This window comes from Stylophora pistillata, chromosome 6 (genome assembly GCF_964205215.1).
Source record: "Stylophora pistillata chromosome 6, jaStyPist1.2, whole genome shotgun sequence".
Classification (NCBI taxonomy): domain Eukaryota; kingdom Metazoa; phylum Cnidaria; class Anthozoa; order Scleractinia; family Pocilloporidae; genus Stylophora; species Stylophora pistillata.
This window is the reverse complement of record NC_142524.1, coordinates 24,517,188-24,544,568: the sequence shown is the minus strand read 5'-3', so window position 1 is coordinate 24,544,568 and position 27,381 is coordinate 24,517,188. Positions and strand designations below refer to the sequence as shown.

Genomic DNA, 27,381 nt, shown 5'->3' with positions numbered 1-27,381 from the left:
AATAAAAAATTCTTACGTCCTCTCTTTTAACTGCTTTGCTTGCTTTATTTTGCTACGAATGTCTAAATATTTTACTTTTCGTATATTTTGTGTCCTAGCTGTTTGTTTATTTTTCCTTACATATTTTTCGCGGGAAATTGGTCTCCTGCTGGCCAAAATTGGTTCAGTTGCGCATGCCTGACATTTGACCACATGTCACACTTCAACCTCTTTCACTCACAAGGCTAACTGTCGATTCTGTACCAAGTTCCCTCAATGATGGTAGCCATTTGCATACCCAGCAGTAAAAGTTTCCAATAAGAGAACGAATTTGCTCTCAATATATATGTCTTTCTAAATTATTTTTCTTTATTTGGATTCTTATTTCTTCCCTTTCCCTTGTTTTATTCTACAATTAAATTGATATTAATTGTTTGAATATTTGTGGAAGCCGTTTGTTTCCATGGCCTCAGCGTCTTGGTTAAAAAAATTCATTACACGGATGAAAATTTGGCGTATTAAAAACGTAGCGAGACATCAGATAATTTTAAAGTCCAAGATCATTTCAGGTTGCGCTCTCAGTTAAGGATATCTATTGATAAAAATGAGGTGTTTCTCTCCAAATCCAATCCATTTACGAGGCATAAATTTGAACTTAAGACGGTTTGGTTGAAAATGTATTTCAAGTGTTTTCAAATTTTTTGTTTTAAATCATGTTACTTACATCTATCAATGGCCGTTTTAAACATCTTCGAATAAGTGTTTGCCTGACTACTTCGAGGGAAACTACAACCACGGTGTTCGTTTCAGCTCATATCAAGGGCACTTCTCCGAGAGCCGAAGCATCGAGGGTGATGTGTTTTGCGATTATACGACAACAAAAATGTCAAATTTAGAGACTGAAATTTTCAACACATGTCGTTTTTTCAATAATTCATAATACGACAGTTTCATTTAAACCAATGAAAATGAATGTTGTGGCTCCACTACAAACGCCTGAATGAATTTTGAGATAAAAGATCGAGTGGGTTCTGGCAAAACTTTTGGATCACCGCATAATTATTTGGAATATTACTGAAACATATTCCGTAGAATTATCTTTTCCGCTGTCCAGCTTGAGCAGTGTTGCAATTGTTTGTAGCGGCTACCATGGCCGGACGACGCCCAGTTGAAAATAGAGGAACTGTGGAAGCGGCGTATGAGAATAAATTGATAGATATCGACTGTGATGCCGAGAATGGAAATTCTAGCCGTGAAAGATCACCACAGGATAACACAGATAAGGCTCCTCCATTGACACCGAACACTCCACGCTCCACTGAATCGCCATCTTTAAAAGGTAACCGTTCTTATCTTTACAGTTTCAGCTATTCTGCGTGAGAAAGTTGTCGAATTCTTTGAACCAGAATCGTGTCTAGCCATTTTAGATGAGAATTCCACCTGTCGTGTTGCAAATTCTCCTCCATTGTCTTTTCTCCAGGATAGTTCTTCAAATGAAAATCAGTTTTACATGTAAATGTGTAGGGTATGAATTAGCATCAGGATACAAACGAAAATAGTTGTGTAAAAAGCAGACATTACGGGTGTTTGATCAGGTGATAATTTAAAAAAAAAAACGAGCGGAAACTTGACAACTGCCAGTCTGAGACTGTAAAATAAAGATTGCTTGAGTCTGTTGATACACCTCAAAAAAAGTAAAAACGAAAATGAAAACTTGATGTTGGAGTGTAATGTTACCTATTTCGATATGGTATTTTACATGTTATTTTAATATCTTGTGAACTTTTATCAAGTCTGTTTTTAAATGTCAAATTTCCGCACAATGCGAATCATGGAATCGCGAAATGTAATCGCTCGAACATTAGCCTGGACTTTCAATTCTTGTTTTCCTAAGATCTTCTGTTTGCTGTCGTTAAGTTTGCCAGTTATCTATTTGCTAACTATAACCTTAGTTGTTTTGTGAATATTTATGAACGGACTTGAATTCAATCCTTGAGCAATACTGCAGTTCTAGACCTTGCCATCTCGCAGTATCAGAAGTACTCGACTTTCCTCAGAGAAGCCGCCCTAATCTCAAAAAATCTTTTTGATATTTTTATCATGATTTGTTGTGGTGTTTTTCTTAACTCGATAGCAACTCGACGTGAAGCTTATTCTCATACAATTCTTATTCCCATCTGGTCGAAGCAGCGGTCTGTTTTTTTTTTTTATCTCACATGGGCTTTTGTACCGTATAGGAAGCCTGCCGAGGCTCTGAGAAATATTATCTGAGTGTCGAAGTCCATCCTAGGGAAACATTAGGCATACTGAAATCCAGTTAGCTTTAATCGCAGTTAAGTTTCCTTTTAATGGACCACTACTTATCAAAATGCTTGCAGTCTTCAGGCTTAGATATCCCAGTGGAATAGCAGATGGGTTTGATTACATGTCAATTCGAACTGGAACGAACGAACGAACGAACGAACGAACTGGAATTATGTAGTTCGCAAGCTTTGCACGTATTAACAAACAGCGAATGGAAAGTAACTGCAGCAAACATCAAGCTCTATGTGCTTTTAATTTCAGATATTAATGAAGGCAAGTATATCTATCAAGCAAATTTACACAGAGCGTCCCTTTGCAGCAGACGGAAAACGTAGGTTTACAATGTTTGTTCAATTTACTTAAAATGGAATGGAATATTCTCGCCCTTACTGGATTGCTTGTCCTTCATCTGAGAAATTCTCCAATCTCTAGAGGCCTTCCAGGTAGCTTAGTCACTACAGTATGTCGTGGTTAAGGCTGCATCCTGAAAATATTCTTCGCTTATTCCGTTTCGAAATCATTCTTTATGGGAGCCATCGTCCAATTCTTTGCAGCCATGCCTCAGTCTTGTGAACACCAAATCAGTATTACGATTGTAAATAAAATTCAACGGCTTGCTCTTTCGCCTTGGTATTTTCAAATAGCACAACATTGATAGAGAGGCGATAGCGACGATCGCGACGTCAACCCCTCGTTTTGTATACACAGGCTAACAGCTGAAAACCATTGGAAGTCTTTTCTTTCTTTTTTTTTTTTTTTTTTTTCAGGGAAAAAGAAAACACACATTCAACACAAAACGGGCGTGATGAGAATATTAAAGACAAGAATATTGATGTGGCTACCGAAAACAAAGAACATTTGGAAGGTATAGCGTCAGATTCACTTGAAAAAGAGGAAGGGAACTATGAAGAACTTGTCTGCTTAGTTCGACAGTTTTACGTCGAGCGACCAGTAAACCCAGCCGCTATCGCTTATCAGAATATAGAAACATGTTAGCGACAGAAATAAATTGCAAGCCTTCGTCTTCGTGGTGTCGAGCCATAGAGCGAAATGAGGACGTTCATCACAAAAGGAGGATTTATTCGACTTCAAACGCCAGTTAATTCTTGGACGCCTTACGATAGACTCGTACAAGGCCCAATTTTCAATCACTGTACTCACTGTAAAAGCTGACTAATAAGAAATTTTCCTTGCAGAAACTGTTTAAGTCATAGAAGCACTTTTCAAAAAGCCCCATTTTGGGTGGACGAGAATCACTTTACTGCATCTCTTTGAATGCGAGAAAGAAATGAATTAAACCTTGCTAAAGTTAAGCTCGTTGAGATGGGAGCTTCTAAAATTCTGCGTTTTCCACCGAATATACCCCTTTTACTTTTTGATAGCATTTTAATAGATTTGCTGAAAATAAATAGGTGAAAGTCACAAAATATTGTTACTTCGTTGAGTAAACTTCTTCTCCTTAAGGGGAGCATGGAGTTTTTTTACCTGATTAAACCACGGGTGTTCTTGTTATATGTAAATGATTTGCCCAACACTTCTTGCTTACTAACATTTCATCTATTTGCTGATGATACTAACATTTATTTTTCTAGAAAAAACCTTAGTCACCTTGAAACAACCTTAAATCGTAAATTAAAATCTGTTGCTGAATGGATGAAATGTAATCGACTAGCGCTTAGTATTTCTGAAACTAACTTTATTCTTTTTCATTCCAGTAAACTTAAATCTAATCAGTCATTAAATTAAATTAAATTAAGAATTAAAATTGATGATGTACTTATTAAACAAGTTGACTCCACTAAGTACCTAGGCATAACATTTGATTCTAACTTAACACGGAAAAGTCATATTAATGAGCTTTGTTTGAAATATCATCCGGGAAACCATCAGAACGAAATCCGATCCTGGAATCGTAACATAGGCAGTCCTCTTTGTTAATGGCGACTGTGCCAATTCTTGCTTACGCATTTTCGCTATAAAGACACACAGCGCTGAATCTTTCCTTACCACAGTATTCCTGCAAAGATCCTGGTGAACAAATCAGCGACTTCCACGTGTCACAACCCAGAGAGGCAGAACGGTATTGCCATTACCAATCAGTGTGTAAAGAGAGTGGCCTGCTTGTTGATCATAATGAGCCTGAGCTGACGGTTGATCTTCATACTAGGACAGATCTTGGAGAAGGATGCGCTCCAGAAAGTTGTCCTCATTTTTATCAGTCCAAAACTTTAAGTCATAATCAAAGGTGGCCTAGTAAAGAATTGATGATTCCGGAAGTCACATCTTTTACTTGACTGAGTTACAATTGTCTTTTAGAATAGTACTGCATATACGGAACAAAACTGACTTTAGCGCAATATGCGAAGTACGACTCACCTTTTTCGCAGTTTTCTCCCCAGTAGCCGGCTTGACACACACACCGGTACTTTTTATACGTAAATCCACTCAGACACGTCCCATTAGACAAGCAAGGATTGTTAGAACACGGGTTCTGATAAGTACAAGAAAAGGTGGAGGATAAATTGTCTTAACCTCTTTATAAAACCAAAACTGGAAAACCCCTCCACCTAGACATCTTCATTGATTAGTTGAAGCACGTACTTGAGCCTTCTTCTAAAATCGACCCTTGTTACGTTGTTTATGAATAAATCTGGATCTTGCTACCAAAACGATTAAAACTCGATATCCTGATGATCATCCATGCAATAATTATAATAATAATAATAATACTGTTCTTAAAAACGCATTATACATAAGTCTCAATGCTTTTACATAAGATTTAAAGTAATTACAAAATAAGATAAAAGTTGACTATAAGTTAAAAGCGATTTTAAAAAGGTAAGTCTTGAGCCTGGTTTTAAAGGAATCTAAGGTTTCGGAATATCTTATAATATCAGGTAGTCTGTTCCAAAGCATGGGGGATGCTCACGCAAACGATCTGTCGCCATAAGTAGAGGTTCTAGATGGGACAGACAGATTTATGGACCTTGAGGAACGGAGGGAGCGGACAGGTGTATAGCAATTTAACAGATTTGCCAAGTAGTATGGCGCCAGATCATGAAGTGCTTTATAGGTGTAGAGAAGCAACTTGAAAATAACACGCTGTTCCATAGGGAGCCAGTGCAGATTGATAAGGACTGGGGTAATATGTTCAGATTGACAGATCTAGAGGAAATAAAAGGCGTCTAGGCTTATTACCTAAGTGCCAGGACTAAAGCTGCTACATTTTTTCGATTGAGCAACAACATTTGAGCTACTTCGCCGCAAAATATTGACTTAGCTGGCGTTGGGAGATCGATGGATAGCTCTGAGGGTAAATTTATAAGCTTCACCATACCGCTAGCTTTGTACCCCAGATTGGAAACTTCGTCGCTGTTTAATTTTGCATGCTCTTGTCTCTCTTCTTGATCCTACAAAAGTTCTTCCCAAGTACTCTTTTTCAACTCTGTCTTCAGAAAATTCAAAGAATGACATAGAAGTATACATAATTCTTTGGAAATATTACCTCAGTGCCAGTGTACGTAAATCCGATCCGTGGTTTCAGATCTTCAGGATGTCCAACGTGATCAGAATCGCTCAACTGACATAATACTTGATCATTTATTGAAGGACCGATGTTAAGTGATACACAGCTATTATCAATTATACACTGTCCTCTACAGGAACGACGCATGCCCACGTGCAAAGTAATGTTTTTAATCACGTGACCCACGAGGGCGCGACCATCTATTGATGAGGTGAATTTCAGAGATCGGCAGGAATCTAAAAAAGAAAGGAGATTAAAAGCATTGGTAAGGGTAAAAAAAAAATTTAAATTGATATATTAAACGAAGTGAAGTTGATTTAAACCTTAAAACGCTGTCCTCAGTTACTGATCTTGTGAGAAACTTAAAGTAAACGTACTGGTCGTAAACGATATTGCAGTACTGAGGAGTTTTGAGCTTAGGAGGTTTTTGCACTTGGCAATTTCTCTTGCTTTTTAGTATATTACAAAAGGAAAGAGAGAGCCTTTGTGGCAAGTTGTACAACTGTGACTCCTACTTTTTGCAAAATGTTGTAATTGTTCTGTTGTACGACTTCTTCCACATCTTAAACCCTTTAGTCACTTTTTCTATTCAAGGAAGGTGGCACGGACAGCAACAACACACGATTTAACTGCGCCTCCAACGCTAGAGCGTTAATTAAAACATTAAATGGATAATAGGAGATTAAATATTTCATTAAATATCAAAATATTGAAAAGATTCCAAGATATTGTAATCAGGAAAGCTGTTCCCTTCATCGGTTCCATCACTTTTTTTAAGCCAAGCATTCAAAATTTACAGGCGAAATTTAGTTCCATCCAAATATTTACAACCCACAAATAAGCTCTTCGCTGTGACCCAGAAAAATAGATAACGAAACATGGATCCTAATCTACGGTATTTAAAAAGGTCTACGTTACCATATTGACAGCCGTATAGTTCCACTCTCATCGCAACATGCCTATTCCAAGAAACTGGAAGGAAACGGATGTAGTGTGCTTTGATAGGTGGATTTAATGCGTGCAACACGACGGTGTCAGAGTCCGTGTTTCCAGTAAACTCCTAACAAATTAACATACGTTAGAATCAGGAATATTGGCATTATTTTTCTATATGAAACAAATATATTGCAGGTGGTCATGCGTTTTTTCAGTGGTGGATTCATCATATAATAACAGAAGACGTTAGACTATGATGCTTCATAAGACACACTGAACCCGTCCACGCCCTAAGGGCTATTATTCTGATCCAAAATGTGTATATGCACTTGTACGATATTCAAGGAAGACGTCCTGCAATTAATATTAGTGAGACAAATTATACAGATAATTACACCAATTACCTACAAATGGTGTTCATCATTGCGAGAGGAGCATTTTGAGAGCATCAGTAAAGAATTTACCAGTCTACCTTATCAGCACTATGTCCGTGTTCCCTGAAATATTGCCAACTCTTTCCATCATTACCATATTGCAGTTTGTACTTTGTCACTCTCTGAACGTGATCATATCTTCCTTGCGTAGCAACTCGTGTTACTTTGGTCACCTGACTTCCCAGGTAAATCTGAAGCCACTGATTGGCATTATTACTCGCTGCTGCCCAGGCTCCACCCTTTTGCACTCGTACAAGATGTAATCTGGCCCGATCTGCTCCATTAGGAATGTCCCATTGTGAAGATGCGCTGATTTGATCGTCTGATATTACACCGTTTTCCATTCCAAGGGGGTCTTTACACTCTAAATTTTCGACTGTCAACAAAATGTAAGAACGCATTTACATTTCTTACAAACTTAACAAGTAATTTTCCACCAATCCTGCTTTCAAACTGATGCGCTACTTCTGCCAGGCTTTCGGTAAGCTGAATCAAAAGAGAAGGCGGGTGCGCAAAAATAGAAGATGTTGTCAGAAAAAAAAATAGGCAGCCGTATCCCAGACGACCACAAGCGCGATTTGTTGTTCCCAGTTCTTCACTTGCCTCCTCTGGCTCAGGGCCTGGGGCAGGCTAAGTGGTGTTTGGGCAGATTAATAAAAAAGAGCAGTTTTCGTTTACCTCCGTGACAGCCGTACAGCTCTACTCTCATTGAAATATGTTTATTCCAAACTACAGGTCGGAAACGAATGTAGCGCGCAGTTATTGGTGGGCTTAACACGTGCACCACAACGGTGTCGCTGTCCGTGTTTCCACTAAATTCCTATTAAGAGATATTATGAATTATTAATCAATCAGCCCTTGGAAATATTTTAATTACTAATAGTGGTAAAAATTTAAGAAGTGGCACTTTAGACCTTCCAGCCAGTTTTGATCAACACTTTAATTCCCAAGATCTGAGTGCTGATTCTCCCCAGTTGCTGCTATACATTTCCTCTTAAAAAACGGTAATGAGAGTTTGGTGTTAGATCACGACAAAATTGAAGTTCTACCTGATGAGTTTGAGTATTCTCATCAATTGTGTGATAGATAATGTATGGATATTAAAGGAGAAGTTACAAAGTTATCACTTCTGGGAGGTAAATGGCTAATGAAAGGAATTAACACCCTCTCTTCTGACAACTTTCTTTACTCTGTCGGGTACATTCAGTTCCTCTGCGCTTTCATTCTGATCTTGTTGAAGGTATCAAAACCAAATGTTTCTGTGGCCCACTTACCACTCTTTGTATGTGAACGCATTTTAAATCCATCTAATTCTGAGTACATTCCGCTGAAAATTTGCTACCTTACCTTATCAGCACTTTGTCCCTCTTCCTTAAAATATTGCAAGCTTTCTTCGTCATTGCCATACTGCAGTTTGTACTTTGTAACTCGCTGATTATTATCATTTCTACCCTGCGTTCCAACGCGGGTAACCTTTGTCTCCTGACCTCCCAGATCAATCTGCAGCCACTGGTTGCCATCATTAGCCCTCGCCGACCAGGCTCCAGCTTTCTCTTCATCACGAAGATGTAGTCTGCCTCTTGCGGGGCTATGACCGCTGTCCCATTGAGAAGAGGCGCTAATTTGACTGTCAGATATTGCACCGTTTTCCAAGCCAAGGGGGTATTTACATTCTAAAAGTTTATCCATTTGGTAAAAGTGAGCAAAAAAAAAATTTCTCTTGGAAGCCATCAAATGTCAAGACGATTGCCTTGATTGGGGTCAAGTTCTGTTGTTTATAAATAAAAGTTTTGACATATCACAGAAATACATTTAAGTTAGTCCGTTAACTTCTAGTAGTCGCGAGTAAAACTGGCTGGCGACAGAACTGACTTCCGATGTGGAAACAGTACAGGTGTCATAAAACGTTAGTCATTTATTAATACAAAGTGTTATAAATTAACAGTTCTTTACAAGCCCATAATTGTGAAAAATTACAGCCAAATGCGGGCGTTTGTTCGTTTTGTAAACGACATTCCAAAAAAATTAACCATCAACCGTCAAATGACCTGAAGTTTAATCGTCAACCATTAAAAAAGCTTATTTTTAACCGTTAACCGTCAACCTGACTCCTTCCCCCCGCCCCCTTTAACTATAAGAGCTTGATGAGTTGGGTGAACAAACTTCACCATCTGCTTTTATCTATCTTTACCAATGATTGTCTGAGGTTCAGAAAAGCGTTGCTAAATCACGATCTTCTTTCAAATTTACTTCAAATCTTCAAGGGAAAGATTCTCATCCTCACAGAAGTTCGAGAGTTTAAAAAGTGAGCAAGATTGATAATTAACGTAAATTTGGCTGATAAAACTTACTTTAGGCCACTTACCTTGTGAAGCAATGGTACAGTGGAAAAGATAGCTTCCCCAGAAGAAAAGCCATAATGTGCGAGCCAGCTCAAAATGGCATTTCATTTTCAGCAAGGTTGAAGAAATTAAAAATTAATCAATTCGTTGATTGCAGTGCAATTAATCAGCCACAGAAAGTTGACAGACTGTGAAAACCTGTTCATCAAATCACAATAAAGTCAGTTTGCTTTGCCGGAGAATTACACTTCCATTTACCTGACTCTATGCCTGACCTGATGGTAACCTTCGGAAAAATATCTTCTTTCTAATGTTGTTTTCGTTTCTATTTTACATTCCTCCGTTTGAAGTACCTAACTATTATGAGTTTGGCAAAACATCTGCCCACGACAAACGAAATGATCGCACGATAAGAGCGAAGCAATGAAGCCGTGACGTGATGAAACCCTAAAATTCTCAATCAACGAGCCCTCAAAATTTTACTCCGGCAAGCATACAAAAGTACAGAAATTATTTAATATGAGAACTTTTAAACTCAGTAGCGTCTAAAAACTATTATAACACTTCAAACTGCTGAGTTTCAGCTTTACGTGCTTTGTCTGTCAGATAGCTGCAAATTTAGATTTTGACTTTCTCTTTGTGTTCCAAGTAATCACGGTAAAACATCTTAGTCTTTACAACATCTGCAGTGTTCTGTTGACTGATTTCATGTTTCAAATTAAAACCTTATTTTTCTTGAACTATTCTCCCTATTTTTTATGATTTCGATTACCGTATTTTCCCGAGTTCTTTCTCGCCCATGTTGTGAATCTCAGTTGCAATAAAGGCACCAAACCAAGGTTTTCGTTTTTCTTTTTAAATATTTGCATTGTAATAGTGTCTCAGCGGGTATACCTTCATCGATAATGGAGACTATTTAGAGTATGAGAGATTAAAAATGATAATAATAATAATAATAATAATAATAATAATAATAATAAAATGTTAAATCGACAATTAAATATACCATGTTGTGGATACCCGACTCCCTTCTTTAGCTTGTGATCCACAAATTTCAAAGTAACGTTTGGAATCAAACTCCAAATGTTTTTCTTGACTTTTGAAATTCAAGTATTACTATTACGTTCCAGATGCGATCCTTTCTTTCAGTAATCAAATATCTAGACTTCTAGTTTGATATTTTCAGTATTTCCCCTTTATTTTTTCAAAACAGACCAGAGATGGAGAGGTATAGTTTTTTCTGTGATGACTAGGAAATTACCAGGACGAACCAAATTTTTAAAATTTTGGCAAAATTACCAATTGCAAACGATTTTTTTTTTTACGAATCATGCTTTTCTCGAGCTCTATAATCACCGCCTTTTTTTAGAGTGAACTGCAATTTGAAATCATTAACCTCAGATCAACCCTGACAACACCTTGTTAATTATTAACCTAAAAAAGCGTCTTGTGGCGAGTAATGCTTTGACTGCTTAAAGTGCCTACGACACGAAGTCTTCTTTTTTTTTGCGTTTTCTGGTTGATGGCCGTTCTCAAAATCTTAAATAATCGACCATGGCACCTAGCGATTTTTACGCGACTGAAATCAGAGGATGGTTTACACATGAGACCCTACGGGAGTCATTTATGTTAACATGTTATAATTGCCTACTCAAACTTTGGCGGGCAAAAGAATTCAGTGCGAAAATACGTTTTTGTAAATAATTGAAATTGCGCACGTTATATAATTTTACCTAGTGCGGGAGGTCGCGGGTTCGAGCCCCGGCCGGACCAAAACCCAAGGTCTTAAAATAATTAGAAGAATTTGCTACCTTTCTATAACATCAAGAAATGGATAGATATTATAGTCTTCTCGGATAGGGACGAATAAATTGAGGTCCCTTCTCCTGCAGGGTTGGGGGTAGGAGACGTTAATTTTCTACGCACGAGATTACTGTGTGTTGGATGTCCTCCCCTGGGGTGGGATGGGTAGGTAGAGGTGAGATGGGTGGGATGTACAGGCCCCCACTTAAACCAGCTTCAAGCTGAACTGGGCTGGCCTGTCTAAATATCGCAAATAAAAATACACACAAAAATACAAATCCCTAAATTTTTCTTCGAAACTATAGTTAAAACAACAATGCTTAGTTCGACGTGAAACAAAAATTCGAAAAAATAAGTCCTCAAAGGTCTACCGTATCCTTAGCATATTTTGATATCTTTTTTTTTTTTTTCAAACTTTTTTACGATCCGTGATGATCCGGATTTTGTCGACGCCGTCCCGGCTTCGAAGAAGGCTGTTACTAACACATGCCATTGATCAATGCAGGGGAAGATGGCCGATTAATTCAATTTAAAAAATAATGCCGATAAGGGGCCTGTTCTTACACTGGACACGATTGTTCCATATTCTTTCGTCTGACGTTCGGCAAGCGAAGAATGGTGACCTTTTTATCTTTTATTTCACACGCTCCAGATATACTTGTACTCCTTGTCTTTCCACATAACTACATTTGCGCTTTTGTTATTGTATGAAAATCCTTCCGATTGCAATTTCAATCCGGTATCTCAATAACAGAAGCACATCATTTGTAATAAAGGTCATTCCCTTTCCTAAACTGACTGATATCCTGTTGCCTGAACGGTGCGAAACCGAAACCCCTGTCGGATCCTGGCATAAACACAAGCTTTAGGGGCTGTGTATTCTCCCAACCTGGGTTTCCGAGAATCCACCTCATGAGCCATCAATTTCTCCCCCCCCCCCCCCTCCCACTGCCCTCAAGAAACTGGAAGTAGCAACAATAGCAAAGTCATTGTGATAACAACGCTACGACGAGATAAAATTATGAAACAAATATTATTGAATTAGATCGTGGGCGAATCTAAGTGCTGTGAGAAAGTCGATACAAACGAAATATTTATTTACAACGCTGATGTCAGTTGTTTATCAAATGGGTCATGTGGCAATGCTGCACTTAAAATAAAGAAGTGTTTCCCTACTAAAATGCTAATCTTTTCGTAATGAAAGGCTCGAAAGCATCTGTGCACTTTTCAGTGAACTAGTATATAGCCCATTGCTGTGATGTTTACTTCGCCATTATCTGCTGACTCTGGTAAGGCAGCATTTCCACACTTGATACCATCATTCGGGAAACCGTGAGTACCAAATCCGATCCTGGAATCGCATGTGAGGCAGTTCTCTTCATTGTTGGCGACTATACCAATTCTTGCTTTAGCATTGAAGCTAGAGCCATCCACAGCATTGAATCCTTCCTTATTACAGTGATACTGCAGAGATACTTGTGGACCAATCAGTGACTTCCATTTGTCACGACCCAGCGAGGTGTTGCGGTATTGGCCATCAGCAATCAATGACGTATGATGCTCAATCCTTCGCAGTAGATAGCGCTATATATGCAATAGCGAAAATCAGACCTGAAAAAAATCAGGCCTGTACCGGATTCGAACCACTGAGCTCTGCGATACTAGTGCAGCGCTCTACCAATTGAGCTAATAAGCCAACTGGGAGCAGACCGTTAAGTTGATTCGTAATAAACCCGTGATGATAAATCAGATACGATGAATATATGAATATATGAAGTTCATATATTTTGAACTGCGGTATTAAATACGTATGATGCTCGATCCTTCGCAGTAGATAGCGCTATTTATGCAATAGCGAAAATCAGACCTGTAAAGAATATCTATCTACTGCGAAGGATCGAGCATCATACGTATTTAATACCGCAGTTCAAAATATATGAACTTCATGTATTCATTGTAGCAATCAATGAGTGAAGAGAACTGGCCTGCTTGTTTATCACAATGAACCTGAGCTGTTGATCGATCTTCATACCGAGGCAGATCTTGGAGAAGGATGAGTTCCAGAAGGTAGGTAATTTGGTCTCTTGTGCGTCAAACCCAGTCTCTCCTCCAGGAATGTTGCTCTCGTTTTTATCAGTCCAATAGTGTGAGTAGTAATCAAAGGCGGTCTGGTAAGGAATTGAATAATTTTGAGAATCACACGCTTTACTTGAGTGAGTTGTAATTATATCTTATTATATCTCTCAGTTAGTCCGTGCGCTCTAATTGGTCAATTTAGCGGGCTTTATTTCATTGTACGGGTACCTTAATTCAAAAGTTTGTTTGAATTGAAGTCTTTCCTGTCTGTTTGAACCCAAAGATAAAGTAAACATCTAGGAAACCTCGGTTTCAGGTCCTTTCTGCAGGCTACGAAACTTTTTTTTTTTTTTCCAGCGCTCCATCCGTAACCTACCATCAGTGAGAATCTTAAACTCGGTTTGTGAGAGGCATTTAAAAAAAGCACACGGGAATGATCATAATAATAAAAGACTGTTCTGACTTAAAAATTGCTCCTTTTCAAATGTAGCTGCCAACTTTTCCAATACAAGCTGGCTTTCAGTGCCCATGTCATACTCTCCGTTTGAATCAGAAGGTTTTGGTCTTTTGATAATGGCCTGGAATTAGTTGGTATGAAAAGAAAATTCAAGGTTTCAAATCAGGGTTTTAAAAAAAAAAAACTGGTAAAAGGTGTAAATTTACAAAAAAGCATCCGTTTGTAATAGTTTTGAACGTGTGTATATGTTTTAAATGGTCAGTTTAATTCTTTTGACCCCTTAGTAAATTGTCGATTGCGCGTGCCCTCTAGATCTGCTGGTCACATAAAATCGTATCATTCACTGAGAGCGTTGGCTCGCACAACATTCTTACAAATATGTTATATATGTTATCAAACATCTTCATTCTACCACTTTATGAGTGGATTTTGCTAAGTGAGCCTGCTAATTAGGAAATATTATCAGTTCGGTCGAAAACTGAATTATGGCTACAGAGAGTGGATGGACTCTCTTGCGCACACAACTGTTCGATACCTTGTTACCGTCAATCTTCATGACCAGCGTCCATCCGCCACCTCCATATGTTCCGAGGTCGTCGGTCATGTGACAGTTTACAGGAAGAACTTTCGATCCTACGCTCAGTGGGTAAGCTTTGTTTCCATTGGCTCTGGAAGAAAATACATCCACACATGAAGGAGCTTTAGTTGAAACTGACGTTTTTGTGATTTCTTTAAATGAGGTTTTTTCTGTAACGGACATTGTATCATACATATGCAGGGGGGATCCTGGGATTCTTTTGATATTGAGGTCGCTGGCACCGTTTAGGTACAGTTCAGCATACATCACGTATTCAGGGTAAGTAGCAAATCAGCTACACGACAGGGCTCATTTGGGGAAAAAATTAAACGACAATCTTAAATAGTACTTAAGCTTAGGGCTTTAATTCCTGAAAGTGGCATGATCCCGTACCAGTGACTCGAACGAAGGGGATCCTTCTCTCAGAATCCCTTCCAGATATCAAATTTGTTTGCTTTTTGTTTCATTTTTGTTGCTATTGTTGTTGTTTTGCCGTTGTTGTTTTGCAGTTGTTGTTTTGCCGTTGTTGTTTTGCCGTTGTTGTTTTGCCGTTGTTGTTTTGCCGTTGTTGTTTTGCTTTTGTTGTTTTGCTGTAGTTGTTTTGCTGTTGTTTTTTTGCTGTTGTTGTTGCTGTTTCTTTTACGAGGTAGGTATTATTCTCTAGAACACAAGTTCTTAAACATTTACTTTTTACTCAGTCGCAAACTATGGTAATTAACAATGCGTATCTGACGAGCCAAGATTTAAAATGGTAGTAAACTGAATTGAAGTGAAAATGCATGAAATTAAACCACATGATTCATCCTTGTGCTCGTACATGTCATGATTCTGTGCAAGATCTGGATAAGTTTTTCAGAGTCATCAATGTGTGTATAAAGTGTCCAACAAACTCAAGCATACTTACTGATTCTGATCGTAAAATTCTTTGTAACTCCGAAAAGCTACGGAGAGAAATAAACTTTTCGTTTATTTTCAGAAGAGCTGGGTGTAAATAACTTAGTATCAAAGTTTTTGTTTGTGACTGAGATTGAAAACCACGGAGAAGAAATACTGAGGCAAGATCTAGAGAAAATTTTGCAGCCTCAGGTTGTAATTAAATGAACCCTTAGACATCTCCAATTTGCTGAATCAAAGATAAAACCGTCGTAAACCCACAACATTATAATCAGAATTGTAAATTACCTATAATATTTTACTAGAACATTTTTCAGGAAGGTCCTTTCACAAAATGAATACCTCTTACGAAATTTATATATATATATATTCTCCCCAGTAACCGGCTTGACACACACAAATGTATCTTTTGTGCGTTAGTCCACTCAGGCATGTCCCATTAAACAAGCAAGGGTTACTGGAACATGGGTTCTGATAAGCAAAAACACATTTTAATGATTATTTGTCCTGGCCTCTTTGAAAATGCCGAGCCACTGTCTCTCTACCCGAAAGACTTCATGAATCATTTCAAGTGCCCCGTTCAGGCCCAATTAACTCGGTTTTAAATCACTCTAGACAGAGGGGTTTCCCGATACCTAAACGATATGATTCCCCGATCTTGAACCGAGAATTTTCTCCTGAAGCTCATTATAATTTCTGTTCACGGAGTTGAAAAGTATCGACACGGCTGGCGTTCGGACATGAAAAGCTCTGTAGGTAAATTTGTCAGCTTCACCAAACCACTAAGCTCTTCTCTAAAGCGGAAAATCTCGCCGCTTTTGAATTTTTATTTAAACTCTGCATTTTATTCTAATATTTACTTTTGCCTCTCTTAATTCTCGACAAGTGCTTTTCTTTTTCAGCTCTCTCATCAGAAAACCCGTAGAATAACAAAGATGTAAGTTTTTTGCGGTAATCTTACCTCAATACCAGTGTAGGTAAAGCCATCTCGTGGTTTCAGGTGCTCCGGGATGTCCAACGTGATCAGAATCGCTGAACTGACATAACACTTGATCGTTTATTGATCGACCGATGTTAAATGATACACAATTATTATTAATTATGCACTGTCCTCTACAGGAACGATGCATGCCCACAGGCAAATTGATGTTTTTAGTCACATGACCCACATGGGCGCGGCCATCTATGGATGGAGTGAATTTGAGAGATCGGCAGGAATCTGCAAGGAAGTGAGCAACAACTAATGTAAATTCAAGGTGATGTTAAAAGTAGCTGTAAGAGTCAGCGTGATAGTAATAATGATATCTATAATTAACAACTATGATATTAATAACAATGATAATGATGATAAATCTTTAACCAAAAAAATCCCCGAAACGTTATCCTTACAAGGCTGTAGCCAGATTTCAGGACAAGACGAGGCGAGTTTCGAGCGCCGAAGGCACGAGCCGCTAGAGGGGTCTGGGGGCATGCCCCCAAGAAAACTTTGAAATCTAGAGGTTTAGAAATGCTTTTTTAAGGATTTTCTGTGGCATTTTTCTTCAGAAAAGTCAATCTTTAAGAAAAAAAATTAAAAAAAGGCCAAAATTAAGACGAAGCAATTGCCTCGTCTTGCCTCATGCTAGTTACGGCCCTGCCTTAGTTTCTTACGACAAGGAAATTTATGATCATGATTCGTTAAAAAGTATCAACGCTATGCATGGTTACAGACAGCATTGTAACAGGATATCACGACCTTAGGAGATCTCCAATCAGATCTCTGCATTTGTCACCCGTGTTATTTTTTTTTCTTGGCAAAAAGAGCTCCTTTTTATTAAAAAAAAAAAAAAAAATTACTCTTGGTGGGAAGTATTCAACTATAACTGCTGCTTTGTATGAAATGTACTACGTATGATGCACGATCCTTCGCAGAAGATAGCGCTATTTATGCAATAGCGAAAATCAGACCTGAAAAAAAATCAGGCCTGTACGGGATTCGAACCACTGACCTCTGCGATACTAGTGCAGCGCCTTACCAATTGAGCTAACAAGCCAACTGGGAGCAGGCCGTTAAGTTGATTTTCGTTAAGGTCTGATTAAGGTCTGATTTTCTTTTTTTTCTGATTAAGGTCTGATTTTCGTTAAGGTCCGTTAAGGTCTGATTTTCGCTATTGCATGAATAGCGCTATCTACTGCGAAGGATCGTGCATCATACGTATTTAATACCGCATTTCAAAATATATGAACTTCATGTATTCATTGTATCTGATTTATCATCACGGGTTTATTACGAATCAACTTAACAGCCTGCTCCCAGTTGGCTTGTTAGCTCAATGGGTAGAGCGCTGCACTAGTATCGCAGAGGTCAGTGGTTCGAATCCCGTACAGGCCTGATTTTTTTCAGGTCTGATTTTCGCTATTGCATAAATAGCGCTATCTACTGCGAAGGATCGTGCATCATACGTATTTAATACCGCAGTTCAAAATATATGAACTTCATATATTCATTGTATATGAAATGTACTGTTGGTAATTTTTTACGACACCAGTTACATTTTACAGTTTTCAGTCACCTACTTTCTTCAAGAATGCGGTGTAACGTTGTCCGGGACATATAAGTTTAACACAACATGTTTTATTTTATGGTCCTGGTTTGCGCGGGCACCCACAGTACTCAACAAACCCATTTTCAGGATCTCACGACAACCGGGTATAAATCAACATAATTACGGGTGACACGTGACAGCAACAACACAGGGATAAAATTGTGGTCTCCATCAAAATATGCGGTGATCTTACAATACTAAAATTAATAATACATGGCTAGAGATTTTCCATAAAGCATTGAAAACATCGAAAAGACTCCAAGATAATTGACACTAGCAGTCTCATACATTCACCATGTTTTTTTTCTTTTTTAACCAAAACAATCAAAATTTTACAGCCTTTGGTTTTATTCTGTGTCCCAATATGAATTTACTATCATCAAAATTTTCAAAACTAATAGCCAGTAACCAACCTCACGAGTGAGCATTCCAACGTGACCAAGAAAAATACGACCTATCTTCAAATAATTCTACGCTATTCACTCTCATGATCATTCCCTTAAACTGAACGGAAACGGATGTAAAAGTGTTTTGATAGGTGGGTTCAAACTTGATGTGCTTGGTTATACTTCGCCACCTGGTTTCTCCATATCTTTACCAATAGATATTTAAGGTTTAGAAAAACCGGCACTGATAAGGACAGGGTTAATTAATTAACATCTTCGTTTGGATTTACTTGAAGTTTTCGAGGGTAAGATTCTCTATAAATAATCTCTCAGAAGCTCAGTCGAGGGTAAATGAAATGACCAAGATTGATATTGAAAAGGAAGCCGGGTAAACTTTGCAGAAGTTAGGCTAGGTTACTTACCTTGTGAAGCAATAATAAAGTAGACTGAAGAGATAACTTCTCCAAAAGATAAAAGATATAGTGAGAGCTAACTCAAGATAGTACTTCATTTTCAACAAGGATGCAGAGAAATTAAGCAATTATCTGATTGCACAGCAAGCAATCAACTACAGGAACCAGTTGACAGACGACGAGAACCTGTTCATCAAATCATAATAGAGTCAGTTTGTATCTACGAAAAATGACATTATCAGCTACTTGACCTGAGAGCAAATTTTGAAATTATTGTTGCCTCGTGTTTTTTTTTTTTAAACGAAACATTCTACCGTTTTTTTTTGTTTTTTTTTAACGTTTAAATCTCAAGAGTATCTCCACTAGTATCCTTGCGTCAACAATGGAAATAATTCAAACCACAAGTAAATCTTAAAAAAGCATAAGATGATAACCATGTCAACTAAACCGTTTAATGGGTCATCGTAACACGACTTTCTTCAGCAGTTTGTATTTCAAAAATCTCGAGCTAGATTTAAAAATCAAATTAACTTTCAGATTGTCTCGATTTTTTAAATCTCAAGTTTTGCTATTGCGTTTGAAACGTGAAACCTAACTCTGGGAGATAAAATCCTGAACTTCTGATTTTAATTATTTGCAGCCTTTGGCGTCATTCTTTCAAAATAGACCTTCAAGTAGGGTTTCTTATTTGTAACGGCTAAGTATCGTAGTTTTGAAACTACTAAATTTAGGTTAAGTTTCAACCACATTTTTCGAAGTTTGGCCGTTCTGTATCATTAAAGCCGTTAGGGTTTCTTTCATGAATCATGTTGTGACCAATACTCACCACCTGTTTTTAAGACAAACTCCAATGGAAACTCACTACTCAACTTGGAAAGCCCTAATTCAACCCTGAATAACATGATTTCGCAGTATCTTTAAGTTGTTAATTATTAACATCAAAGAAACATTGTCTGAACATTAAATGCATCAAGTGGTGACTAATTACGTTCACTGAAACGTTGATATTAAGTGCTTGTCATTTATATTGGAAACACATAATTCCGACTGCAATTTAGGATAAAACAGAATAAGTCACTATTTCAAAGGCTAACCAAATTACCCGCAACGTAGAGCTAATCCAATTTGTAGTCTTTGAAAAGTTACCAAATTATGTGTAGCAAATTGCGAGAGATAGCTAATGGGATTAATTTTTAAAGATATACATGCAAAAAAATTACTCTGTGTTCCACTTTAGTTGTACTTCTTTCTTCTTAAGGCTCTGGTTCGGCTGCTTGCCTTTGCCCTGTTGCCGAAGCAGTCCAGCTTTCCTTTCAAGAACTTGCTTCGAGCTTTTAAACTCTCCGTCACCAACATAATTAGAGCCTTTGTACTCTTTCTCTGTTAGGTATTGGTTAGTAATAACAGTGAGCATTTCACGAAGACTATTAGGCTAGTAATCTTCCCCGTCTATCTAAAAAACTTTTGCTTAAAACTCCCCGGAAATTTTTTCAGGGTGTCCAGTTCGTACTTGTCACACTTCGTCGTAGCCGTTTTTCCAGACTTTTAGCCGTTTCTTTAAACTTTGTTGTGTGTTTTGTTGTTGCAAAACAAGTCCGAGCCGAATGCGAACTCTGCAATTCTCTGAATCAATGAAAAACGAAGTTTTCGATGAGTTACTTAGCCTTTTTCATAGCTCCTGAGAGAAAAATTTTTGCGAGAACACAACACAACAGCACAGCGGTTAAATGTCGAGTATGCACTGATGGAGCAATTTTGCCGACAACGCCAATTTCCCGTGCAATATTTCAAAGGTAAACAACTGTCACACAAAAGTATAAGAAAACAATTAAAAATTTCGTAGAAATCAGGAGAAGTGAACGGACATCTCAATAAGTTATAAAAATACGAGCTATGCCGTTGAGGAACATATCTTGGTTAGGTTATTCGCTTGTTATTAGTTCGCGCCTCTGGAAAGTCAACACCTGGGCTGCCTGTGGTCTTTTAGTCTCTTAGACTCAGGCCTCTTACTCGGTCCGCCATTAGTGTCCACGTAACCTGACTCTCTTTTTGCTTTTATTAATCAATATTTCAAAGAAAATGACAGGTTTCCTCGAGATATGTGTTTTTCTGTTTGTCGTCTTGCACATCTTGAGAATTTACTTTGCTGATTGTGATGCAATACTGCATTTCTACGAAAGATTTGCAAAACCACCGGATAAAAGATTGCGAGGTAAAGTGATTTGGATCACTGGTGCATCGAGTGGAATTGGCGAACATTTAGCCTACAAGCTAACTGAATTGGGCTGTAAACTGGTGCTGTCGGCGAGGAGAAAAGACGAATTAGACAGAGTGAAAAATCAGTGCCTGAGTAAGTGTTACTCTAAGGTTTTTTAATTTGTTCATCTTCATTCAACATAGGGAGGTGAAATTTGTCGCTAAGGGCTTGTTCACACTACGCGAAACTTTGTTTGCGAACAATTTTTTTGACCCACCAAAATTTTCACTGGCTTCGGAGGCCTACAATCTTTTGTCGGGCGCGAAAATCTGTTGTTCCTTGACAGATACAATTCAACTGGTCATCATATTTCGTAATTGAACGTAGCCTCTTACGAGCGATGGTAAGTTGTCGAATGACTCTCTCCAAATTTTTCGGTGTGGTGCAAACAGGGCCTAAGAGAAATGGGTGAGGGGGGTTGTAGAATCTTGTACTCTGAGAAGTGACCAACAATGAATTTCTCCATTCAGTGCCAATACATTTCCAAACAAGAATGCAGTAAGAAGGAAAAAAAATATCAATGAAGAGATTTTGACTCAATGCCAATTTTTTGGAGTTGCTCAACTATATATAATAATAATAATAACCTTTATTTTAAGAGGGTGACACCGATTACTTTGAAAGTATTCTCCCTAGTGGCCCTCTAAAACACCCACCCACCCCACCCCAGGGGAGGGCATCCATCACACAGTAATCTCGTGAGTAGGAAATTAACATCTCCTACCCCAACCCTGCAGGAGATGGGACCTCCATTTATTCGTCCCTATCCAAGAAGACTAGAATATCTAACCAGATTTCTTGATGTTATAGAGGGGTAGCAAATTCTAACATATAAATTTGTGTGAATATCAGAATTTCTTTTCTTGCTACACAGGCTTGGCAAAAAGGATTTTCCCATTGAGCTTTGAGGAAGACTTTCTTGTTGTGCCGTTGGATATTACAAATTTCTCCTCTCATGAAGACTGCGTAGCTAAAGCTCTTCAACAGTTTGGCAAGGTCTGGTTTTTGCTTTAATGTGATAAGTTCTTATTTTCAATTTTATTTCACATAAGGCATACGTGTACTTTTTTTTTTTTAATCACAGATTGATTTTCTAGTAAACAATGCGGGAATTTTACAGATGGGTTCTTCAGTGGATAGTGATCATGACGTGGATATTTCAGTCCTGAACACAAATGTACTGGGGACAATTTCTATTACCAAAGCTGTTCTGCCCCACATGGTTCAAAACAGGAATGGTCAAATTGTTGTTATAAGTAGTGCCTCTGGGAAATGTGGTAAGTTTGATATATCATTTGAGGGAGGGGGCTTCTGATGATGAGAAAAGAGCCATACTGAAAATTCTGTAATAAACTTTACCTTTCCTCAGCCCTTATAAGATGCCACTTCACAAATACACATTTTGAGTCTACCATGTGTAAAGTTCATGGAAATTGATAAATACCCTTTCTTATCTACCTGGATCACCTATAAGGGTGTTCAAGTTTAATGTTACAGCAGAAAGATTGCATGTGTTGTATCCAGAAAAGTGAACCTGATGAGCAAGCAAAACAAAAAACAGGATTTGCACTCCCAAGGGAAACAGAAATATTACAATCATTTGAGGATACCTCTGCAAGCAACATTTTTTTTACTGAAGAACAGAGCATGCTGCAAATGCAATTTTGTCTGAAACATGTGGTTAAAACCTCACTGTTCCAGTTTGTACTTTATATTAAGAAGCAGATGAAGTGTTTTACCCTTTGAAATATAAGATATATGTCATTTCTGGTATGTCATATCATTCACATGAGGCATTATCGTGGTAACGCATTTTTGTTCTTGTATATGATGAACACCTCAAGACGAGCACAACATTAATTAGTTGATGTTTATTTTGCAGCACCAGGTCCTAATATGGCTGCATATTCAGCTTCTAAACATGCTCTTCAGGTGATTGACTTAAAATGGTACATGATTGCATTTTTCTGTTGCTGATTTTGTGATGTATATTACTAAAGACACTAAAGCACTAAAGACAGGTCTTGAGTCAACTCTTCATGACTACTTCAAAAATATTTCTCTGGTATATTGATGACCTCAATAAGAACAAATGGTTGGCAGGTCCCGCTATAGTATTAATCACACTTGGAACAGACAGTGAGTTTCTCTAGGAATTTTGGAAAGTAAATAAGGTAAAGGTAAATATTGGTCTAAACTTAACAAACAGGGATTTTAATAATTATGATCCATAAGGTACAATCATTCCCATGGAGCCAACTGTATGAAAATTGCTCAGAAAAACTCAGACTGTTGTAAGTGTGAGCCCAGTTTATGGAGGTTTGCTCTGAAAGGGGGTACCCCAGATTTCAATTGATAGTGATGATCAAATGTGGAAAAAATTCCAACCCCCCCCCCAAAACCCATTAGGGCTTCAAAAAACCCCAAAACATCCCTGGACCAAAATTTAACCCCCCAAAAAATACCATGCCAAATTAATAATGTCATGCATTATGTAATAAAACAGTGACAAAACAAGTTTGGTTTTTTCTGTATTCTTTGAACTTCACAGCTAGGATACACAGGAACTATGTCCAATCTTCAGATTGTTTTGAATACCCAAAGAAAACTCCCTACTTAGATCAAGCTACCCAAAAAAAATACTTGCCAAAATTTTCCAACTCAAAATGATCTAGAAATCCAAATATTTCAACTCAGAAAAATCCTACCATCACCCATCTCTTGAAGTCCAAAGTACTTCCCCTATTGGTTTGCCCTACTGCTAGTTTACCCCCTTCCAATTTTTTGTGAATTGGTGATTTGAGGGCAAACTAATTCTACTTCAAGTGACAAACTCCCACAGGTTGAAAATGGACTAACTTCCAATTGGGCAAAATCTCCATTTACTGTTTCAAAACTTACAAATTCAAAACAAAATTGTTGTCCAGTACTTATCTACTTTTATCATTTTCAGGGTTATTTCAATACTTTGCGTATGGAAGTCCATGAAAAGAATGTTGGTGTCACAATGATATGCCCTGGCTTGGTATTTTCAAACATTTTAAGAAATGCGTATCGAGAGAACCTGGAGGTATTTTGATAAAATCCAAATTTCATACTATTATTTATGATGTACAATTATTAAGGCATTGTTGAACCAAATCAAGGAAAATTTAGTTTGTCCAGACTTTGTTTCAAGAAGTGTAATCGGCGAAGTCTGCTTCACAGCTGGCACGTTCTCTCCCTTAGGTTTGGGTCAAGTGCTCTAGGATAACCACTTTCGATCATTATATGAGCCTCAAAGGCAATACTGTCTTTCAGGTGTGATACAAAAATATGAGTGCTGTTGCACTATTACCTGGAGGACCACAACCTCCTTGTACTGATGATGTTAAATTTAGTTCTAATCAGTAGTTTTGATCACTTTAGTTTTCATACATTCAATCGAAAAACGATCCAGCAAAAAATGATGAAGCGAAGACAAGTTTTCTCTATTCCGTAAGACACCTAGCATCATTGCAAGAGAAAAAAAAAACTTTTTGTTCACTTTACAGACTCGTAGGGATCAAGTTTTTCCAGCGACAACCATCAAAACGGAACGATGCGTGCATCTTATTATTATCGCCATGGCGAACTGTTTGAATGAAGTGTGGATTGCTATTCCAAAACGACTGGTAGAATTGTATCTCGCACAGTATTTACCACTTGTCGGAAACTGGTAAGGTAGTTTAGCTACGGCAGTTGTATTGCATCTGTTTTGCCTCTCCCATCTCCCAATACGCTCTGGTATTAGTGGAAAACTTAATTACGAAATCCTCCTAACCAATCAGGTGCAATGCTTGAACCAGTCGTGACTTAAGTCACCAGCATTTTCCCGCGCTTTATTCGAAGCATCCACTTCTACAAATCAAACTTTTATATGTGGGCACTTCGGGTTGTCTTTGTATTTCAGTCCTCGACAATTCAGAGGTTCCCCGCATTAACCTGCCTTGTACGTCCCTTACTTTAGCCTGGCCATAGTTAATGGAGGGGGACTGTCCCCCTTCCACTAACTATGGCCTGACGATGTAATTGTATGGAAATGATTTCGAGCTTTTCTCTCCTACATTATAAGAAAGGTCCGAAAATTAATTACGTCATGAGCGCAGAAGAACCCCTGTTCACTCCGAATGAAAATTATAATCGTAAGTTGTATTTTAGCATGGAATGAATCGATGTAATCATTGATGAGTGGCCTTTTCTTCTGATCTATGTAATCACTGATTTATTCATCGATTGTTTTATTTGTCCAATTATTTCTTCAGGTGGGTGCATTGGAAAAACCGGAAACGCCGTGAAACTTGACCGCGGATCCCTGATTAACTACTCGGTTCGAAATTCAAATAGTGTACCTAAATTAACTGTGTTCGATTTGTGCTTTTATTAAAAGTTAAATTATTAAGATAATTTAACTTTAGTGTGCTGGGATTAAAACTAAAGATTCTTTTCGATTTCTAACTTTGACTGTGAGCATTTTTTGTCCTCCTAACTCAGGACCACTTTCAATTGAGCTGCTTAAGGAAACGTATGGACGCCAATGGAAAAAAAAAGATTAAAGCTTGCGGATGGAATATTCAGAACCTGTTCCAAGTCTAAAATCTGAAGTTTCTAATTATAGGTAGAAGCGTAGAACCCAAGTTACATGCCTCTGTTATTCAGTGTTTATGACAAAAAATTGCCTTAGGTTTTAGATGCAAACAGTTGAGACGACAGGCTGTCTAAACTAAGCATTTCATTGTATTGACATAAACTGAGCATACATAAAGGGCATGTCTGAGAACATTTGGCGCATCCTTCAACTCTTCGAAATCCACAAATCACTACCCTACGTCAGCTACTAATAAACGTCAAAGACAAGGACAGACCGACGAACAGGCAAGGTTCAGCTTTGAGTTCTCGTTGGGTAATGGTGATGTTACCCTTACACTGATTGGTAGTTGTGATTACTTTGGTTTTGAGACACTTGATCGAAAAGCGATCCTGCGAAAGATAATCAAGCGAAGACATCAAAAGTTTTCTTTTTTCCGTTGGACACCTCTCAGCTATGGCAGTTGTATTGCATATGTGTTGCCCCTCCCATCCCCCAGTACGCTCTGGTATTGGTGGAAAACTCAGTTCCATCATCCTTCTAACGAATTCGGTGTAATACTTGAACCAGCCGCGACTTCGTCATCAGCGTTTTCCCGCGTTCTATTCTTGGCATCCTCCTCTACAAATCATGTAATCCTAAACATACGGGCCCTTTGGGTTGTCTTTGTATTTCAGTCCTCGGCAATCCTTGTGTTGCCCCCATCCCCCCCTGTTTTAGCTTACTTTGTACGTTCCCTTTTTAATCCAAGGCTGTATGGAAATTTGTTGAACTTTTCTTCATTACATAATAAGCAAGGTTTGAAAATCAATCGCCTCATGAGCGCAGTAGAAACCCTGTTTACTCAAAATGAAAATTAGAATTGTAAATTGTTTTTTCTTATGGAATGAAGCGATGTAATTATTGATGAGTGGCTTTTTTTTTTCTCCTAATTCATTTAACACTCAATCAAATGATTGTTTTATTTGTCTATTTATTTATTCCGGTGGGTACTTTGGAAAAACTGGAAACTGACGTGAAACTTTTAAACCTTGCAAATAACAGCGTTTCCTCAAGGTTATGAAGTACCTAGTGATACGGGTGGAAATATTATATAGCTCGATATGAAATGTTGCTGAGGTGACCAAATGGTGGTTTTGGAAACAATAGAACAATTATTTATTTTTTACAATTCAATGACAATGAAAAACATCATCATCATTAGGATAATGTACAAAAGGGTCATAGAGCCCATACAAGGCAGACTACCTAAAAGGGAAAAAATTATAAATATGGTTTAAGCTGCATAAACGTCAAATAAAAAAAGAAATAACAACCAACAGAACTGACGTAGCTGTATATTAGATATTCTACCTAAGGATACTCTTCTTTCTAAATACCGATATCGATAATGTTGGACCATGACGGTAGTCATTTTCTCACACGATTCAAATGCAAAGTAGACTTCAGAGGAGAAGGCGCCCCCTTCAACTCTGGGCTGCCTGTGATCTTTACTGTAGTTAAATTATTCCAGGCCTCCCAATAAACTAGAGAGCATAAGTCTCAGTCTGCCCGGGTGTCTCGAAACTTCAGACCTATGAAGATAATATTTCGACAATATTTCGATAATATTTCGATAATATTTTGAAGATAATATGAAGATAATATTTCGCAGTTAATAACATTTCATTAACTGCGAAGTATCCACTCTTAATTCTTTTAAAGGGCAAATTTCGCAGTTAATAAAATTTTATCAACTGCGAAGTACTTGTTCTGCATAATAGTGTACGGGGAATAATTCGCAGTTAATAAAAATCCACAAATGGC

At 37.9% G+C, this 27,381-nt stretch overlaps 4 protein-coding genes and 1 long non-coding RNA gene across 7 annotated transcripts; 2 read left to right on the top strand and 3 right to left on the bottom strand.

Moving 5' to 3' along the window:
- The first annotated feature begins 965 nt into the window (after window positions 1-965).
- Window positions 966-4,085, top strand: LOC148728948 (uncharacterized). Its single transcript, XM_088725471.1, has 3 exons — window positions 966-1,318; window positions 2,545-2,614; window positions 3,051-4,085. The coding sequence occupies exons 1-3, from the start codon at window positions 1,129-1,131 to the stop codon at window positions 3,277-3,279; spliced, it is 489 nt and encodes a 162-aa protein (XP_088581597.1). The 5' UTR covers window positions 966-1,128; the 3' UTR covers window positions 3,280-4,085.
- On the bottom strand, window positions 1,390-2,996 carry LOC148728949 (uncharacterized). The gene is made up of 2 exons (XR_015988851.1): window positions 2,674-2,996; window positions 1,390-1,466 (listed from the first exon to the last, which is right to left on the bottom strand). It is a non-coding gene; the product is annotated as an uncharacterized LOC148728949 (long non-coding RNA).
- A 454-nt stretch (window positions 4,086-4,539) lies between the features above and the next one.
- LOC148728947 (lactadherin-like) lies at window positions 4,540-10,344 on the bottom strand. The gene is made up of 7 exons (XM_088725524.1): window positions 9,545-10,344; window positions 8,527-8,852; window positions 7,858-7,999; window positions 7,218-7,543; window positions 6,728-6,869; window positions 5,789-6,045; window positions 4,540-4,774 (listed from the first exon to the last, which is right to left on the bottom strand). The coding sequence occupies exons 1-7, from the start codon at window positions 9,627-9,629 to the stop codon at window positions 4,583-4,585; spliced, it is 1,470 nt and encodes a 489-aa protein (XP_088581650.1). The 5' UTR covers window positions 9,630-10,344; the 3' UTR covers window positions 4,540-4,582.
- Window positions 10,345-12,548: 2,204 nt separating this feature from the next.
- LOC148728946 (putative skeletal organic matrix protein 5) lies at window positions 12,549-18,203 on the bottom strand. Of its 2 annotated transcripts, XM_088725392.1 has the most exons (5): window positions 18,186-18,203; window positions 15,699-15,799; window positions 14,393-14,579; window positions 13,295-13,492; window positions 12,549-12,875 (listed from the first exon to the last, which is right to left on the bottom strand). In XM_088725392.1, the coding sequence occupies exons 1-5, from the start codon at window positions 18,201-18,203 to the stop codon at window positions 12,552-12,554; spliced, it is 828 nt and encodes a 275-aa protein (XP_088581518.1). In that variant the 3' UTR covers window positions 12,549-12,551. The 2 variants fall into 2 exon arrangements, 1 of the variants encoding a protein (XP_088581518.1); XR_015988732.1 differs by lacking the exons at window positions 12,549-12,875; window positions 13,295-13,492; window positions 14,393-14,579; window positions 18,186-18,203 and adding an exon at window positions 16,290-17,529 and having other exon boundaries at window positions 15,400-15,799.
- A 2,511-nt stretch (window positions 18,204-20,714) lies between these two features.
- Window positions 20,715-26,480, top strand: LOC148728945 (dehydrogenase/reductase SDR family member 7-like). 2 transcript variants are annotated; one of them, XM_088725355.1, is made up of 7 exons: window positions 20,715-21,062; window positions 21,844-21,965; window positions 22,090-22,246; window positions 22,852-22,901; window positions 23,923-24,039; window positions 24,503-24,666; window positions 25,253-26,480. In XM_088725355.1, the coding sequence occupies exons 1-7, from the start codon at window positions 20,792-20,794 to the stop codon at window positions 25,290-25,292; spliced, it is 921 nt and encodes a 306-aa protein (XP_088581481.1). In that variant the 5' UTR covers window positions 20,715-20,791; the 3' UTR covers window positions 25,293-26,480. The 2 variants fall into 2 exon arrangements, with proteins under 2 accessions (XP_088581481.1, XP_088581480.1); XM_088725354.1 differs by having other exon boundaries at window positions 20,716-21,062; window positions 22,054-22,246.
- The last annotated feature ends 901 nt before the right edge of the window (window positions 26,481-27,381 follow it).